Source organism: Planococcus citri, chromosome 4 (assembly GCF_950023065.1).
Source record: "Planococcus citri chromosome 4, ihPlaCitr1.1, whole genome shotgun sequence".
Classification (NCBI taxonomy): domain Eukaryota; kingdom Metazoa; phylum Arthropoda; class Insecta; order Hemiptera; family Pseudococcidae; genus Planococcus; species Planococcus citri.
The window spans coordinates 61,921,354-61,940,837 of NC_088680.1; the positions used below are offsets into that span (position 1 = coordinate 61,921,354).

The 19,484-nt window shown below is 32.4% G+C and overlaps 2 protein-coding genes across 4 annotated transcripts in view; one reads left to right on the forward strand and one right to left on the reverse strand.

Annotated features, from left to right (window-relative positions):
- Window positions 1-1,579, forward strand: part of Itpr (Inositol 1,4,5,-trisphosphate receptor) — a 29,068-nt gene extending 27,489 nt beyond the window's left edge. The window contains exon 49 of the mRNA XM_065363505.1: window positions 508-1,579. Within this exon, the coding sequence (XP_065219577.1) occupies window positions 508-588 (81 nt within the window). The 3' untranslated portion in view covers window positions 589-1,579. The remainder of the gene's footprint in view (window positions 1-507) is intronic.
- Window positions 1,156-18,568, reverse strand: LOC135845044 (synaptotagmin-1-like). Of its 3 annotated transcripts, none has more exons than XM_065363501.1 (10): window positions 18,339-18,568; window positions 17,443-17,591; window positions 17,224-17,337; window positions 12,650-12,729; window positions 12,405-12,536; window positions 12,123-12,323; window positions 11,745-11,900; window positions 7,432-7,543; window positions 7,170-7,345; window positions 1,156-1,929 (listed from the first exon to the last, which is right to left on the reverse strand). In XM_065363501.1, the coding sequence occupies exons 2-10, from the start codon at window positions 17,582-17,584 to the stop codon at window positions 1,726-1,728; spliced, it is 1,317 nt and encodes a 438-aa protein (XP_065219573.1). In that variant the 5' UTR covers window positions 17,585-17,591; window positions 18,339-18,568; the 3' UTR covers window positions 1,156-1,725. The 3 variants fall into 3 exon arrangements, with proteins under 3 accessions (XP_065219573.1, XP_065219574.1, XP_065219572.1); XM_065363502.1 differs by lacking the exon at window positions 18,339-18,568 and adding an exon at window positions 18,201-18,310; XM_065363500.1 differs by lacking the exon at window positions 18,339-18,568 and adding an exon at window positions 17,857-18,020.
- Between the last annotated feature and the right edge of the window lie 916 nt (window positions 18,569-19,484).

Consider the following 19,484-nt stretch of genomic DNA (forward strand, 5'->3'; position numbering starts at 1 on the left):
AAAATCAAAAAAATTACACTTTCACTTGCATTTTTTTTTAAATTCTAGTTCAGCCCTCCTTTCACCGTTTCATGATTTTCTTTCTGGCTATCTTTGAAATTTCATAATAATCTCTCCCAATTTGGTGAAAAATCAACAAAACGATGGATGAGTAAGAGTAATACACTTTCAGCTTTATTATACAGCGCCCTAAATTACCTACGATACTTTTCTCAACGCTATTGCTATATAAATAATACCTTCTGAGCTTTACTGATAAACTGATAACAACACGTACCTAATTCAGATTTCCTAACGCAATTTTCTATATAGACTTATAAAAATCTACTTACCTAAATTAAGCATAAAAATATTTCTAAACCGAGCCCCAAATCATTGCTCATTGACAATCGAGTTTGATTTTGTTTTGTGTGCGTTAATTTAGAATTACGACGTATGTGTCTATATAGAAGATCATTTTCCATCATGTATTATAATCCTGCGTTATTTTTTTGTGTGTTTTTCTAGATGACGGAGCAAAGAAAACATAGACAGAGAATTGGACTTTTGAATTCAACTTCCACCTATATGCAAAATTTATCCATATAAAATATTGTGTTGTGTGAGATGAATTTTGCCTCATCGACTTCGACGAAGAACAATCAAGTCAAGATATTTATACATCAACGAAATACGTACTATATTCGATGGTAATAATAATAATGACGTAATAATTGTGTAACAGACAACGAATTATTCTATATTGTTACTCGTACTTTTGTGACAAACATTCCTCTACGTTCTTCCCTTTCGTAGGTTGTATCTCTACCTACCTGATAAATTACGAAGATGAAAAAAAAAACTAAAAAATAATCATAGATTTAATTTACATAATAGGTATAAATATAGGTAGCATTCCGGCGACATTAATTAACGTTCAACGAACTCGTGTGATAATCATATTATTTACCGATGAAAAATTTGAAAAATAGTGCAATAATATTTTATCTTAGTGCAATTCGTCGTGCAACATCATATCATTTTTTTAGAAAGTTTTCTTTTTTAATTGTTTTATCTATTTGTTTGTTTGTTTTTTTTTTTGATTTTATTATTGTTATTGTTTGTCTCCTTGTGTAGTGTTTCTCCTTCGGTGAAAGATTTTTTTTGAAAATCAAGTTGTAAGCCTTATACTATAACGTGCGTAGCATACGTTACCTTCGTATAATGATGAATAACATCTCAGTTACCAATTTTCTTCGTAAAATGACGCAGAAATTTTTTTAAAAAGCTGTTGATAATAATGATAGTATTTTCGCGAAAAATGCTCTCGACTCGCGATAGAGGTTTTTTTTCGTTTTCATTTCCTGATTCTGTGATCTTACTTATTATACAACGATATTATACTATACCTATTTAACTGTGTATTTAGAGACGAGACTAAAATGTTCGACTATATACGATACGCTCTGAGCATTATAGTGAAAATTTTAGGTGTATTTTTTTTTCTTTTCTTTATTATATTAAATATGTTATTTTGTCTACTTATAGTTTATAGATGTTCTTCGTGTTTCGCAATAATGAAAAATGTGATCTTACGACTTGTGTGCGTTAAATTATTTCTGATGGTTTGAAATTCAGTGATTGGTACTCGAAGTTTTTTTAAATTCGTTTTTGGAAGCGAATATTTTCGAGTACATATTTTTATACGTGTCTAGAAATCCAATTGATTTTTTTTATCCGGAGGAATTATTTTAAAGAGTGCCAAATTGTGACTACTCGTCGAGGAGCCATTGTCATCATTCGCCAGTGTTTTTTGCCTTTATTGCTTTTCACCAGTTTGCCTATTGCTACAGATCCGAAGCAATGGTCTGATGTAGATTTGTGCGTTTTCTCGAAATCCAAAGACGCTCTGGCTGATTCTATCGTTTGGAAGGGTAATTCGTCCGGGTTCTGTAACAGTTGAGAGAAATTTCTAATTAAATCAAATTAATCAAATTATAGTCTAAAAAGGTCCTGATCCTGAAGACGAAAAAGTTCACCATAAGTTTCGTTCGAACTCGATTTAAAACTATAGCGAAGGATCAATTTTGATTTTAAAATGGAATCCAAATTTAGTAGAAAAGACCATAAAATTATTATTAAAAAATTTTTATAGTTATTTTTTCTTAATTAGATACATTTAAAAGTTACACATGAAAAATTTTTGAAAAAAAAGATTTTTCTGAATTTCTGTAGAAGTCAAAATATGCCCTGAAAATCAATTTTTTGAAATTTTTGGAACCTTTCAAAATTATTTTTATTTGTTTGATTTTCCTGTCGTAATCGAGTACAAAATTTGGTGTCTATTTTAAATATTCCTAAAAATAAATTAATTAAACGCAAAAAAAAAATGAAAAAATTTCATAATTTTAATTTTTTTTTAAATTTGAAAATTCAAAATGTTTTTGGGCTCCTTCTTTCCTCAGATCTTTAAAAATCAGCAAAAACTGTGAAAGCTTAATACTTAATTAAATAATATGTACTTGAGAAAGCAATTAAAAATCGGATAAAATGTTAAGAATGAAAAAAGGGAAGTTGTTTCATTTTCCTGCCATGATTCTAGTCTAAAATGAGCCTATTTTGAATATTCCTAAAAATTAATTAATTAAACGCAGAAAAAAAATGAAAAAATGGCATAATTTTGATATTATTTTTTAAATTAAAAATTCAAAATGTGTTCGGGCTCCTTCTTTCCTCAGATCTTTAAAAATCAGCAAAAATTGTATGAGCTTGATAAAGATTGAATAAAATAATTATTCAGAACGAAAAAAGTGAAGTTGTTTCATATCAATTTTGATTTTAAAACGGGATAACCCAAATTTGGGAGGAAAGGTCATAAAATTAATACTACAATTTTATTACAATTTTTTTTCTTAATTACGTTTCAATCTCAAACACAGAATTTGAACTAAAAATTTGGTTCCATAGGGGTATACGTATATTATCCCCAAAAATCGAATATAGAAACCCCTCCAAAGTTCTAAGAATTTTCATTGGGCACCTAAAGCAAGAATGCTGATTTTTTTTTTTATAATTGAATGGAAAATATTAGCAAAGGGCCTATCTTTATTTCAAGACTCCAAATTCGGGAAGTAAAATCCTAAAATATAAGTTACGTAAAAATTTTTTGAAAAAAAAACGATTTTTTTGAACTGTGTTTTAACTTTGATTCCAAAAATTTAAACCAATTGGGTTCTGTAGGGGTCAAAATATGCCCTGAAAAATCAATTTCTTGACATTTTTAGACCCTTTCCAACTTTTTTTCATAATTTTCAGTTTTTTTAATTTGAAAATTCAAGATTGATTGGGCTCCTTCTTTCCTCAGACCTTAAAAAAAAAAAATTGTATTTTCTTAATGAAAAATTGGATAAAATATTAAGAACGAAAAATGTGAAGTTGTTTCATTTTCCTGTCATGATTTGAGTCCAAAATTTGGTGCTTATTTTGAATATTCCTAAAAATAAATTAATTGAACACAAAAAAAAATTGAAAAAAAGTCATGATTTTTTTTTTTTGGTTTTAATTTGAAAATTTAAGACTTTGATGGGCTTATTCTTTCGTCACATCTTTAAAAATAATACAAATTACGTAAATTTAATATAATTTTTTTATACTTAAGGGCCGATTCCGCATACACGATTGCATACCCGATCCGCCTGATTTTCGAGTGTTGAGATCTCGAGATCTATCCGACGAAAATTGATGAAATTTGAAATATAGATACTATGAAGCAATTAGAAAAAAATGTCGGAGGGGATTTTTAATTACTTGAATAGTTTTGGAATGAACAACGATTGAAAAGTGTTCAAATTTCGTTGATTTTCAATTTCAAATTCTACGAAAAATATTCAATCAAATGAAAATCCCATCCGACATTTTCTTTTAATTGTTTCAAAGTATATATATTTTAAATTTCATTCAATTCTGTTCAGTAGATCTCCAGATCTGAAGATGCAAGGTGACAACTGGAGTTTACACGTGGCTAGTTTATTCAATTCAAACAACCGCAAGTAACTTGACTTTTCAATTAATTGGCGGATTATCCATTCCATTTCACGATGAAAAATAATAAATACAAGTAAATTTATTTGATCAGACATGATCAAGTACTTGAAAGTAAATGTACTTGAATTAAGTAAACTTGCAACGTGTGAATTTTAGCGCCTGCTGCTTATGCAAAAAAGTATGCGGAATCGGCCCTTAAATAAAAGGTTGATAACTCAAGACAATTGTGTAATTCTCTGAATTCAAAATAAAATGTTTAAAATGCCCCTCTGCAAAAATCTGTAGGCAACTTATCGAACACTATTTTTCAAAATGTTGCTGAACTGACATGACAATGTCTGTTGCAATCAACTGATCGTGAAAATTTCAAGGTTGCTGAACAGAAATGAAATATTTTTATTACGCAATGTTGCCAATTCTACATTGACACTCGTAGTACGATTTTAATTTTCAGTCGGAGATATTTGTTTGAATTTTACGACAGAAAAATTACAAATTCAGTATTCGAACGCAAAACTTGGGTCAAACTTGGGTCTAACATGGTTCTAACATTTTTCACTTTAAGGGGAACACAATATTGAATTATTCTTATTTTTTTTTTCATTTCTCATACTCAAGATCTGGGATTTTAACGTTCGATAAAAAAATCAATGAATTGTACCTTCTTGAATTGAAATGTAATAAAATAAATTCTCTAAGATATTTTTCTCTTAAAAATACCTTTTTAAAAAAAAACAAATTAAGAGTCAAAATTTTTAATTTTCTCAACTGAAAAAATAATTCCCGTTTTGTAATTTTTCTTTTCAAAAACTTCAATCCTGAGAAAATCCAACTCACTAGTTAAATTGAAAAAATCATTTTTCCATCTATTGAAATAATTTTTCATAAACTTCTTGTCTTGAATTTCATGAAAAAAATTCCATCCTGATTTTAATGTAAAAAATTTCCAACTTCGATGGGAAAAACAGAGAAAATAAGTCCTGATTACGTCTCTTATGTGGGGAAAAATTTTTCCAGAAATTTGAGTCCTCTTTCTCTGTTCCTAACATCAAAGTGCTCCAATATTTTATATCTTTGAAAAATCACAATGAAAAATTCCTGCAAAAACATTGGGTATGCAATTTCAAGCATAAGAGCAGGTGACTCTTCAATTTGGACGAATCTGATTGGCTGCACAAAAATCAATCAATATCCTCGATTTGGCGAGGGAAAAAATAACAAAAATCAAACTCCAAAGTATAAGTACAAAATTTTGAAAAAAAAAATTGAAAATCCCAGCAAAACAACTCAATAAGATTGGAAAACAATTTGGAAGATTTTGACTGGCTCGCTAATAAAAATTGTAAAATTTTTATTGGTATTTAAATCGTAGAATTTGTAATGATAGTTTTTTTGGGACCTTCGACTTGAAAAGGGATTTATTGAAGAGGTGGATGATTTTCTAAAAGTTTGAAATTATATTTTCAATTCTGAAGTTTGAACTTTTGCGAAATTCATTCAAATTTGACGCAGTTTTGCGCAATTGTCAGCTTATTTTATATAAAATCATTTACAGTTGAGAAAACTTTTGCATCATATTTTGTTATAATTTCAAACAATTTTTATAAATTTGGACCATTTTTTGAGATTTCTAGATGTTTTTCAAAATTTAAGTGAAATTTTTTGTAATTTTGCTCGATTTTGGAGGTTTTTTGCGCGATTTTAAAAAGTTTTGCATTACTTACTTATCTATTAATTTTTTTAAAAAATGAAATATTTTTGTTTTTAGAAATACATAAGTTTATTTCTTATTTTTTTTTTTCGTTTTCAAAAAAATATTATTTTCAGTGTTTTTTTTTCTAATTTTCACACAGTTTTTGAAATTTTATTAACGATAGATCATTGTTCACACTTTTATCCATCAAGAGAAGGTACCTAACTTTTCCCATTATTATGTATTTGCCACTATTTTTAATGTTTATAAATTCAATGATGAAGGGGAGAGGGAGGATAATGAGAAGTTCAAGAGTAGCAAACAATGACTAATGACTCGATGAATCAAATTTCAACTGTCTTTAAAAACTCAAAAATTAGTACCGGAAACGATTCCCTTCGCCCTCTTCTCCTTGGTAAATTTTCAGAAAATTGATAAAATGAATAAAGTTCATCCCTTTTTTGAGAAGTTTATCACAAGTGTCATTTTTGAGCGTTGTTGTTGTTGTTTTTTTCAATTTGAAACACAATGTGCAAAAATTTTTGATCGAATTTCATCTCGTTGTTGAAGCTAAATTTTGATGCTCCCCCCCCCCCCCCGCAAAAAAAGAGGAGTGAAATTGAAAATGCTTTCAAGTTTTGAAATATTTTTTGGCTAAATAGGTACTGTGATTTTTTTATTAGAAAACAAGTTTCTGAAAGAAAGAAATTGTTGAAAAAAACATTAAAATTTCAGCAACAATAATTAGCAACAAAAACTGAACTTCAATTTTTAAAAATCCCCACAAAATTAAAAGCAAACATAATTCCAGGCTGCGAAATTTCACGAAAAATAAAATACTATTACGTATAGGTATTGGAATTGAAACGCCAAGCTCGAATAAAGTTACCCTTGCTAGAAATAAAACAGCAGCACGCAGAAGCCTCGACCACCGCACAGCGTATATTTATACACCAATCGCAAGCAGAGAAAAAGGCGGCCTTTTCAAAAGCCCCAATTCACCCTCGAATACATCCTACTACCCTGATACTAGTAAAAGAAACGAGGCTAAAATGCCGTTATAACGGTTTCCGCTACGCAAAAAACCACCACCTAGGTTTCGAACTAGGGTAGATTTGCGAAATATTCCTTCGAATCATGCGCACATACCACTTATTTGGTATGTCAAGAATTCTAGGAATTTTCAAAGCCAGTTTTTAACATTTAAGATATTAGTTATACCAGGCGACTATGACCGAGTTGTGGGTCATATTCGCGTCAGATTTTTCCGCGTTGTGACCACACAATAATACATAGGTAGGTACATATGAAATCGAGTATAGAATACAGAAGTAGGCTTGACAGAAAGAAAGTATGTGTATGTACTGTAAAAGGGGATAAACACTCGACAGCGAACATATAGTAATAAGCAGCTCATGTGTAAGAAGAGAATAAAGTGAATTCGAATAATGACCTTTTTGTAGAGTATTATGAGAAGTGTTACGTTTTCTAATTGATTTGGTGTTATGTCAAACGATAGGTTTCCGTTTAATTCGCATGGATCGTTTTCTGGAGTCGTGAAGTCTAATTTTTTTCTTTTCAGCGATCTTCCAGTTACACCGGTTAAGAGGAAGATTTGTGCATATAAATCTGTAATGAAAATTATGGGATTTTTAAAAATAAAAATGAACAAAAATTATAGGCTGATTGTTCGTCTTAAAGAATTATGTACTTACTTGTGTTTTTTTCTTTTTGAATATTTGGAAGATTAGCAGCTCTTACTATATTGACTGATAATCTTTGAGATGTTGGTAGGTAACTCAGACCTATAAGTATATTTCCAACATTCTGTAAAAAAAAAAAATGAAAAAAACTAACTTAAGAAAGCATGCAAAGGTAGGTAATCTTTCACAGTAAATACTTTTCAGTTTCATTCTCCTCTCTTCTTTTCCCTCCCTACTCTGAATCATTTTACAAAAACTTTGATGCTTGAAGTTGAAGCTGGAAAAAGTAAATTTCAAGACCATTCTGTATGAAATTTACAGAAAGAGAAAGTTAACTTATTCCTTATTTCTCTTTAATTTTTTTTTTTTTTGATGATTTAATTTCATAGGTAATTACTAATTTTTTAATAGATGGTCAAAAGGCACTTAGGATGCATCCTTCCATTGTACTGTGAAAATTTGGACTCTCTAGGTCAATTTGGAGGGGCTGTATAGGCTTTCCTAAATGTCGAAAAACACATTTGACCCGGGAAAGGGGTCAAATAGGGTTGGAAGGTTGAAACCTGCAAAAGGCACTTCGGGTACATCATCTCATTGTACTGTGAAAATTTGGACCCTCTAGGTCAATTTGGAGAGGCTGTAGGCTTTCCTAACCATTGGTGGAAAGTCGAAAAATAAGTACATAAAATAGCCCAAAAATTCACTTTTTTGACCCTGGAGAAGGGTCAAATGGGGTTGGAAGGTTGAAATATGCAAAAGGCACTTCGTGTATATCCTCCCAATATACTGTGAAAATTTGGACCCTTTAGGTCAATTTGGAGCGGCTGTAGGCTTTCCCAAACGTCAAAAAACACATATAATAGACCAAAAATCCACTTTTTTGACCCTGGAGAGAGGTAAAATAGGGTTGGAAGGTTGAAACCTCCATAGTGCACTTTGGGTACATCCTCTCATTGTACTGTGAAAATTTGGACCCTCTAGGTCAATTTGGAGAGGCTATATGCTTTCCTAAAAGTTGATGGAAAGTCGAAAAACAAGTAAAATAGCCCAAAAATTCTCTTTGTTAACCCTGGAGAAGGGTCAATTGGGGTTGAAAGGTTGAAATATGCAAAAAGCACTTTGGGTATATTCTACCAATGTACTGTGAAAATTTGGACCCTCTAGGTCAATTTGGAGAGGCTGTATGCTTTCCTAAAAGTTGATGGAAAGTCGAAAAACAAAGTAAAATAGCCCAAAAAATTCACTTTTTTGACCCTGGAGAAGGGTCAAATGGGGTTGGAAGGTTGAAATATGCAAAAGGCACTTCGTGTATATCCTCCCAATATACTGTGAAAATTTGGACCCTTTAGGTCAATTTGGAGGGGCTGTAGCCGTAGGCTTTCCCAAACTTCAAAAAACACGTAAAATACGAGTAGACCAAAAATCCACTTTTTTGACCCTGGAGAGAGGTAAAATAGGGTTGGAAGGTTGAAACCTGCCAAGGGCACTTCGGGTATATCCTCTCATTGTACTGTGAAAATTTGGACCCTCTAGGTCAATTTGGAGAGGCTGTATGCTTTCCTAAAAGTTGATGGAAAGTCAAAAAAGAAAAACAAACGGAAAAACAAGTAAAATAGCCCAAAAATTCTCTTTGTTAACCCTGGAGAAGGGTCAAATGGGGTTGAAAGGTTGAAATATGCAAAAAGCACTTTGGGTATATTCTACCAATGTACTGTGAAAATTTGGACCCTCTAGGTCAATTTGGAGAGGCTGTATGCTTTCCTAAAAGTTGATGGAAAGTCGAAAAACAAAGTAAAATAGCCCAAAAATTCACTTTTTTGATTCTGGAGAAGGATCAAATGGGGTTGGAAGGTTGAAATATGCAAAAAGTACTTCAGGTATATCCTCGCAATGTACTGTGAAAATTTGGACCCTCTAGGTCAATTTGGAAGGGCTGTAAGCTTTCCCAAACGTCAAAAAACACGTAAAATACTCGTAGACCAAAAACCCACTTTTTTGACCCTGGAGAGAGGTAAAATAGGGTTGGACGGTTGAAACCTGCAATATGTACTCATGGGGCACCTTCCCATTGTATGCTGAAAATTTGGACCCCCTAGATAAATTTGAGGGGTGAGGGGGTCAAAAAAAGGGGTAAAATGTGGGTTTTCCCACCTTACATGCGGTGGGGATGACCTAGGAAGCTGAAATTTGGATATGTTGATCACAGTAAGGGTACTCATCAATGATATGATTTTGGACCCTTTTTGTTCATTTGGGGTCATATTATGCCCCTTCAAAAAAATGACCTTTCTGTAATTTTCAACTTTGACCCTTCTCACGGCAGGGGTCAACTCCAGCTTCTAAAAGAACCCCATTCTCCAAGTTTGATCTTATTTGATCAATTAGAACAGGTTCCAGGTCATAAAATGTAAAAATCACCATCCTGCTGAAACTTATAAATACGTATATATAGTATTTGTCCAAAAAACGATTTTTGAAAAATTTAAGCATTAAAATCCACCTAAAAATCATAAAGAAGGTGAATTCGAACTCCGAAGGGATCTGAGTTCAAAAATACTGAATTTCGTGCATTTTGGTCTTTTTTATGACAGTTTTTCTAAAACTAGAGAATCCAAAAACTCGTTGGAGATTTTAGAATGGCTTGAAATTATCACTAATGGATTTTGGAGGTTACAAAATAGGTCATAGACCAAATTTCAGCCTTACCCCGATCAAGTTTAATTTTGAGTTTTCCTTATTGGAAAATGAGTCAAAATTTGAATTTTCAAAAATTTGTCCAAGAGTTGGAATGTGATTATTACTTTGTTTATTTTTATTCATTTGATCCAACAAGCATTTGGTTGACTTGAATACCTCCCTTGTGAAAAAAAAAATGTAGGTACTTATATTCTGAGCATTACAATAGTTCAATCTAACAAAATGAAATTTAAAAAAAATAAATTTAAAAAATTTAAAAAATGAAGAATTTTTTTAAATCAAATGTGGTAGGTTTTTTTTAAAAATATTGTAAGGAGTTGAAGCAATTTTTCAAAACTTGCAAATCTCTTAAATTTCCAAAGTTTTCAAAAACGTTTTCAAAATTAAAGCCCAATCAAGGCAATCAATCAATCATTTATTACAAAAACAAATCGTTCACCTGTTGTCCAAAAAAAAAAAAAAAAAAAAAAAAAAAAAAAATGAAAAAGTGGTGGGTAGGTAGAGGTACGCAGTACTTTAAGTTGGGAAATAGACAAAATAATGTGTACATTCAGTTGAAGAAATTGGAAGAAATTCAAGTTGAAATGCTTTTTGAATAATTGGTCTCTCTCGAGTTATCAAAATTTCAATTTCACTTGCAAAAATTCGAGTAGAATCAAAAAATATTCAAAATCGATGCCCTTAAAAAAAATTGAAGATTTGAAAAAATTATAGATAAACCTTTCTACTCCTCCCCTCCCCCTCTACCATAATGTTAATTTGGAGATTTTCTACTATAAAGCAGTGTTATTTCTTTGCAATTTTTTTCACAACAAAACTTGAGTATCAAAAAAAATGTTTCAATTTTATTTTTGTGAATCTTTAAACGTTTTTCTCTGATAAAGGGAGTGATTAGTTGAACAGAAACATTTATAAAAGTTTAATAATTAACAAAAAACAAAATGCAGAAAAATCTAAAAAAATGGAATTTTGTATTGAAAAATAGCATTTTTTTTTTCTAAAGAAAATTAAAAAGAAAATGAATTACACAAGTATAAAAATATTTTCAAAAACCAAACTGATTAGTGATGGCAAAAAATTTGACATTTTGGCCAAAATAAACAATTTTTGGGTAAAACAAAAAAACTGTTAAAAAGATTTAAAAACTTGGAAAAGTTGAAGAAATCGAATTGGAATATAGGTAAGCCTATAAAGTAAATATGTACTTAAGTTGGGCTACACTTTCGAAATTATAACATTCGTTGAAATTAATAATTATGTCATTTGAAAATTGAAAACTATACAAAATTGTTCAACTGCTGGATTCAACTATGGTACCAGAGGAGATGAACATGGTTCATAAAATTGACCAAAATTTTAAAAATCTCCTTATTTTACTACATTTTTTTTAGACGCAAACGAGTGATTCAACTGTAACGGGGGGAGGGGAGGAGAATTTTGCATATCAAATCAACATCAAAACCAAGAAAAAGAGGAAACCAGATCACATCCTTCCGTTCCGAAAAACTTCAAGCATCGATGATTCGATGGAAAAACAAAACCATACGAACATTATAAATCTATCAAACACGAATGAAAACATAAAATGAACCCGTAGAAGACGATGTAATAGGTAAATATTGACGTACTTTGGGAACCTGCTTCAAATGACTCATCAGTTCCAAACCTTCTCGTCGAACACATATTTCTTTACACTTGGGCGACAGCGAAATGACAGCCGAAGCTAATTCCGATGGTTTTGTATAAATGTCTTGATCGTATGCTTTTATATTAATACTAAGATTCTGAAAATCAGCCCCAAAAAAACAATAATTATTCTCAACGTAGGTGCAAAAATAAATCCAAAAATCACGCACGAGAAAATAGGTAGGATCTGGGTAGGTATTCGTTATTTTTTACGTCTCGTAGCAGGATGGGTAACGGAATTTGATCATTAAAATGAACTCCGTATAGCTTTAGGTAGGTAAGGTAGGTAAGTATAACGACAATGTTGAAAAATAATGAACCTTAATATCATTTTTTTTAGCTTCAACGACAAAATGCTCCTCCATTTCTATATCTCTGGTGTTTCTGAAATTACGAGTCCTGTATTCGTAAACTTTATTTTCTGTTTTTCCTTTTATCGTTCGCTGAGCTCGAATCACTTCTAAGATAAGATATGCTTCTGTATACCGAGGATAATCTTTAGTAGGAAGCGAAACGACTTTCTGTAAAATGACAAAAAAAAAAGTATAATACAATACGAATACCTAGACACAAACAAAAAAAGAATACCAAAGGCTAGGCACCTTGACAGATATATGGAGTTTTCCATTTTGATTTGTTTCTTCGTCAAGTGGTACAAATTTTACGCTCAGGTAGACCGATGCAGGCGGAATTTCAGCTTTTTGCTTCCAACCTATTTTTTTACATTTTATGGTCTGAAATTGAATGGAAATGTACCGACATATGCTCATTTACAGTTGTTTAAATTTTAATTGCGGCAGTTTAGAGTGACGAGTGTGATGACTGACGAGCAGACTTACGTACTTACCATTGGGAACCATGTTTTTGTGCTTCCTTCTGATAATGTACTGGTAGTGGAATTTGTACGAGAACTTATTAATGAACCACCTGCGTGGGAGATCAAAACAAAATTAATACATAGGTATATTTATTTTTATGAAGGATCGTGTACGTCATTTACAAATTAGTTGTCAAATCCCTCATTATCCTTGATATTTTGAACATTTTTTCCAAAAAAATTGATATTTTTATTCATAAATATTGTAATTAGATAAGTAGGTATCTAGCAACCAAAAAACTGCAGATGTGTAGGTAGTTGCAAATCGAGATGTTCTCACAAGAAAGGAACCATACCTATCTTGACCTGGTGGACAAATTTTTAAATCGGACGAAGCTAAATTAAAAGTGCATTTAAAAATACATCATCACTCAAAATTTCAAAAGCTAAAGTGCATTTCATGATTTTTTGTGAATTTTAAAAATCAAATTTCAGCCAAAAATTTAACGTGTCGAGTCAATTGGAGGTGGTTTTAAGCCATTCTGAAGCTTCCAGCTGCATTTTGAAAATTCCAGATTTCCAAAAAGTGTCATAAAAATAGGACCACATTAAGTTTAGCAAGAGTATAAACGCGATTGATGCCTGTAAGTGAGCCACTTGACCAATTTTACACTATTTTTCTGACGATTTCATCAGCTGGAGGCTACAGAACTGCTGATAAAATGAGCGAAAATCTAAAAATTGTTGCTAATCAATTCAGAGGAAGGGAGAGGATCTAAAATAGGGAACATATCAAATTTCAGCTTTCTAGGTCAATTTGGTGGCATTTTGATATTTCGGTATTTTGAACCCAAATTTGATTTTCCAAAGATTCACCAAAAATCGAAAAATGTGATTTGGCATGGCAATTTATTTGTTCATGCTATTTTGATTTATAGCTTCGCCCAGTTGGAAAATTTTTCTGCTTCTGTCAGTTTGAGATGCCTCTCTTGTTGAAATTTTGAAATCAAAGTGTATTTTGACTTTCTCTCAACACGAAATCTAGGTACCGAGGTATTAAAATTACAAAAATTCGTGAAGAAATAACAACTTCAAAATTATAAGTAAAGAATTCTCAATTTTCAATACTTAACTTTTGTTTTATTTTTAAAATTTTCAAAAAATTTAAAATTCAATTTAGAAGCAATAATCAAAATTTTTGAGAATGAATTTTTCATACCTAAACATAACCCAACTTAATATCTGGTTTGGAGAAACTACTTTCTACACAGGAGTAAAAAAAATCACTTTCAAAGTCACAATTTTTCACCCCCCCCCCCCCAAAAAAAATGCCACAAATATTTATTTACCACACTGTTTTATGGTCGATTTTAAACATGACAGAGAAAAAATGTACTTTTAAGGCTCCACTTTGAAAAAAAATACCAACGTTGATTTTTACATTATTTAGCTCCTTATTGTATTTTAAAATCCAAAATCAACTAACTGTCCCAAGAGAGTTCAAATTCTCAAAAATTGCAAAAAAAATAAGGCATGATTTCACAATTAAAGGTTTTTGAGGTCACTGATTCATTTGATCTTATATTATAACCTATGGAAATGGGTAAGAATATTCTCATGATAGTCTCTGCTTGTTGTAAAAGGCGACTAAAAGAGAACTGAGTAAGCCAGCCACCTACTCAGTCCATAGCTCACAATACAATATGTACATACAAATTACCCTATTGACAAAAATTGTGCGTACAACATGCTGAAATGCATGTTTTTTTGTATATCACACGTATGCGTGAATTTGGACTTTTTCAAAAAATTGCATGCTATTCAGCCAGTGAATAGCATGCTCAAAAGTAAACCAAAAGTATGTACAAAAAGTGTGGAAATTTTAGCAAAAAAATTGCTCAAATTCACTTGCAATACTATCTACCGATTAATTATGACTTTTAAGACATTCTAATAGATAATTTTTTCAAAAAAGTTGAAAAAAAAATTTAAAAATTTCCAGCGCGTGCCTGGATTGATCCCGGGTTCCTGCAATGTGCGGCCGCTTAACTCACTCGGCCACCTCTCAGCTTAATAGATAAGAGGTTATTTTTGCATAAATGTTATCAATTTTTGGACTTGGAACAATTTTTACTCACTGGTGCATTTTAGAAAATACTTGGTTGCTAGATTGCTTCTGTTTAGGATGCGAAAATGTACATTTTTAACGCAATAATGCAAATGCACGCTTTTACACCAGTTCAAAATCCCGCACTGTTATGCATGCTTTTCAGCATAATTTTGTCAATAGGGTATAAACCATTAAGAAGCAATAGTTATTTGGTACTATATATAATATATGTATATCAGAAACGGGACAGACATGGACTTCTCTTCGCTAGAGGATAAATAGCTCCACTGAAAGCAACACAAAACCCCAGTGCAATCAATTTGTGAGAAACCCTAGATGACAAGTGTGATACGAGCTAAGAATATCCGTTCTCACACTAAATCGTCTCCCAATTGCAAAAATGTGCAGCAGGGTGGGCACATGGAATATACAAGGCTTAAATTCGATGGGAAAGCTGGCCATTGTGGAAGAGGAGATGAAGAGGCTGAACTTGATGGTGCTGGGCCTCAGTGAGACTCACTGGAAGACATGCAGAGAATTCAGATCTCAGGAGGGAAATCTAGTTTTCTCTTCAGGGGCTGGCGGACACACTGGTGTAGCAGTAATAGTTGATGGAAAATATGCAGATAATGTTATGCAACAACATATGGCACAATAGAGAATGGCCAGAAGATTGGTGCAAATCAGTGTTAATTCTGGTACCTACACAAGAAAAGTGATACAAAAAATTGTGCTAACTATCACACGATAGCCCTGCTTCCACATGCCAGTAAAGTGATGCTCCAAATAATCAACAACTGGGGGATCAAGGCATACTTGCATAGGCAGATTCCACCTGAACAGGCAGGTTTTATGCCTGGAAGAGGTACAAGAGAGCAGATTTTTAACATCAGACAAATAATTGAAAAATTCTGTGAATTCAACATCTCGACGGTACTATGCTTTGTTGACTATGCAAAGGCCTTTGACTGTGTCAATTTTGACAACAAAGCTTTATGAGATACTACAGGAGATGGGAGTTCCAGAGCACCTGATTGAGCTGATCAAATCGCTGTATGACAAGAACTAGATGATGGGAGAGTAGGAGGAGAAGAGTCAAACCAGTTTCAGCCAGAATGGGGAGTAAGGCAGGGCTGCATACTCTCACATCTGCTGTTCAACATCTATGGCAAGTACATCATGCAAAAAACTGTGAAGAACTGGGAAGGTGGCATCAAGATAGAGGGAAGGAAAATCTCCAATCTCCAATACACTGATGATACCACCTTAATAGCCGCAAATGAAGAGGAACTGGTAGAACTGATCAGGCGGGTCAGGATGGTCAGTGAGGACATGGGACTCCTCATAAATGTGGGGAAAACCAAAATCATGGTTGTTGATAGAGCTGGATACTTACCACCAGAATCCGAAGCCCTGAATGAATTTGAAAAAGTGAACTGATTTATTTATCTGGGCTCACTTGTGGATGCTGATGGAGCATCAGCCAAGGAAATTAGAAGAAGAATAGCTCTTGGAAAAGCAGCGGTGTCTCGGTTGAGAAAAGTTACCCACCACCACCCGGAAAATCTCCATAAAAATGAGGATGAGACTAATCAGGACGCTAGTTTTTCGAGTTTTCTTATATGGAGCGGAGACCTGGACATTGAAGCAAGACGATCAAAGAAGAATTGTGAGTCACTTTTAGAAAAATTTTTCTCAATCTCCCAAAATCGATCACAATAATGATCACTGTTTGGTGAATCTGTCACCAAAAAGGTTATCAGATAGACAAGCATTAATTTTCCATGTTTTGGTGAGGGTGACTTCTTGGTGACAGATTCACCAAAAGTCACAAGACAGTCAAATATGAATTTTCTATGTTTTGGTGACTTCTTAGTCATTGATTCACTAAAAGTCACCGAGTTCAAAATCGATCACAAATGATCACTGCTTGGTGATTATGTCACCAAGAAATCGCCACACAGTGAAATTTGAATTTTCTATGTATTTGGTGACTGATTCACCAAAAGTCACAAAGTTCAATATCTCCCCCCCCCCCAAAACGGTCCAGATTTGGAGGATTACGATTGGACACTTAGGTACAAGTCCGACTGAATCAGAGAATAAAATATTTTTTTGCGACCACATTTCAACTTCCATCACATTTTGAGGCTCATTTTGAACATGAGTGAGAAAAGATGCAGAAATTCGAATTTATACTTGTTCTACTTTTTGATATTTCTTCTGAGAAAAGAAATAAATTTCAAAAATTGTCTTTTTGGTTACTCTTATTGAACTTGATGAGCCTGAAGTAGGTATTTTTCTCAAATTTAATAACTTACCTATTTTTCTCGCAAAAAAATTTCGACGAAATCGTTGTTTTTTCGTTAGAATTATTTTTAAAAACTTTCTCGTCAGGTTTTTATCCTTAATGCTTATACACCCCCTTTCGTTCCATTTCTTGCAATTTTTTTTTGTAATTCTTAATCAAAATGAATTCGCCAATCATACGAACCTCTGGTCAAACTATCAGAAGATGGTAAAATTTCAGAAAAAAATATACTGTCTTCTTCAGCTCCGCCGATAGCATTTTTAAAATTTACAGTCAAAGTGTACGCTGTATTTTTGTCTGAAATTTGAAAACAAAGTAATAAGTAAATGGGTTACAGCCCAAATTTTTTCTTCAAGTGCTGCTCAAATGATTGAAAAATAAAATAGAATATGAGATAATTACTTCTAAACCGTTTCATTAAACAACACAGCCCTAAACCCATTAGGTAAGCAGTGAAACAACAAATACTAAAAGATGCTACAATGATTACGAATATCGTGATCGTTTCAATTTCGTGAATATGTCTGTACGTAAAATGCAACATGACCAATCTGCAATCAATCAGAATATACGTAGTAGGTTGGTATTTAATTACGCGTGGGTGATTAAAAGAGAAAAAAAAAGTAGGTGAATATGTCAAGTTCATTTTCAATAATTATGACGTTATGTACATAAGAAAATGACGATCAGTGATAAACTGATGAGTGAAAATCTAGATAGGTATTGCATACACAATACGAGTATAGGGAACAAGTATAATAGAGATAGGTAGGTAAGTTTGGGTAAAATGGTAACATCAAATTAGTAATACTGTACATTTTTTTGCTCAGCTTCCTAACGAGTAAAACACTGATTTTTATAGGCGTAAAATTTACATAATTTTAAACATTCTAAATTTTTTAGAAAAAATTAATGCACGACCAAGTACGAGTGATACCAACTACGAATTGACGCGATGAGTTACGATTACGAATGTTTCACGTACATGGGTTAGCTGTGCTGAAATTTTACCATGCAACAAATTACGAATACTTTGGGGGAAATATCTGTTCGACACACGTTTGAATCATCATTATCCGTACTATTCACACAAATTACTCACTACATTGCTGGTGAAACGTACGTAAGGTAATATAAGCGGTTTTTTAGTCGGTACTCACTTCAATGATCTCCATTTTGACCAGGGAAAAAAAATTTCAACACACAAATCTACTGGTAGGTAGTTTTACGAGACTTGAAACTTTAGTACTAAATCAAAGAACGATTATGCCTGTAAAAATTTAAATTTTTGAACGTACCTTGTACCGTTAAAGTAATAAGTGATTGTGATGAGTCATCCATCGAGCGTCGTCGTGTCGCGTATTTACTAATATTTCGTTTTCGTCGAGAAAAACGAAAATAGTAAATTTTATACGTAATCCTGATCAGTGATCGGAAAATTTGACGATACGTAAAAAATTACTCAACGTAGACGTGAATCGCACTCGCACCCAAACATCATCATCGAATTCAATCGTATAATTCGTTTAATCAATTACCTATAGCTGGATCTACCTGTACGCTGATACAAATGAAGTTCGAAGTGATCTGTTTGTACAAGTGTTTTTCCACGTGTTCGATGTTTTTTTTCGCAGTAGTTTTGTAATTTACCAAAGTTGTGACTGCACGGTGGATAACTGGATACGTTTACCTCTAGGCGAACTTGTCATGTAATGAATCAATTTTTCATGCCCTGAGTATAGGATGGGGCTTGGCTGCTACATGTGCATAGCTTTATAGTCACCATTTCTGGAGGGGTAGAGAATATTGCTGTTGGATACTTTTGAATAGGTGCAATTTGAGTTTGAGTTATAAAAAATGATGAAATTTTAGGGAAATTAGACGTGAAATTTGACGATTCAGTAGAAATTTTGTGAATTGTCAAACTGGCAAAAAATTGTAATAAAATTCAATTCAACTCAGCAATATTCATGGGTAAGTAGCGAGGTACGTAAACGTATGGCAGGTATAGGTAGATGGTAGAGGTACGTAATACGTGTACCATGAACTTGAATCGTATATCTAATTTTAGTCTTTATCGATCGGCGTTGAGAATATGAAATTATAGCCAAAATGTTTCAATGAGTATTTGAGACGCGGCCAGCGATACCATACCATATGTCGGCAAACATTTTTTTCGTTTTATTGTGGTTTCTGGTAGTGTTTTTCTTCCTCTTTTCAATGGTGCAAACAGATTTTCAAAATATTAAAATCTGACAAATTTTCAAAATTTCAAAGTTGCGTATTTTTTGAAATTCAAAAACCAAAATTCTGAGAAAAACGTGTTTGAAAGTTTGGGTTATTTTTGTAACATTTTTAAATTTTTTTTTTTTTTTTGATTTTCTTCATCTTTTAATGGTTTTACATCATAATATTTTTTTTTTTTTGACATTTTTTTATGAAAA

What these genes read in the sequence shown, in the direction of transcription:
- LOC135845044 (XM_065363501.1), bottom strand. Translation starts at nt 17,584, where the DNA reads ATGTTGCATTTTACGTACAGACATATTCACGAAATTGAAACGATCACG. An exon ending in TTCTGATAGTTTGACCAGAG is followed by an intron (nt 12,730 to 17,223) that starts GTTCGTATGATT and finishes TCTCCCACGCAG; the next exon opens with GTGGTTCATTAATAAGTTCT. An exon ending in TCATAATACTCTACAAAAAG is followed by an intron (nt 1,930 to 7,169) that starts GTCATTATTCGA and finishes CAACTGTTACAG; the next exon opens with AACCCGGACGAATTACCCTT.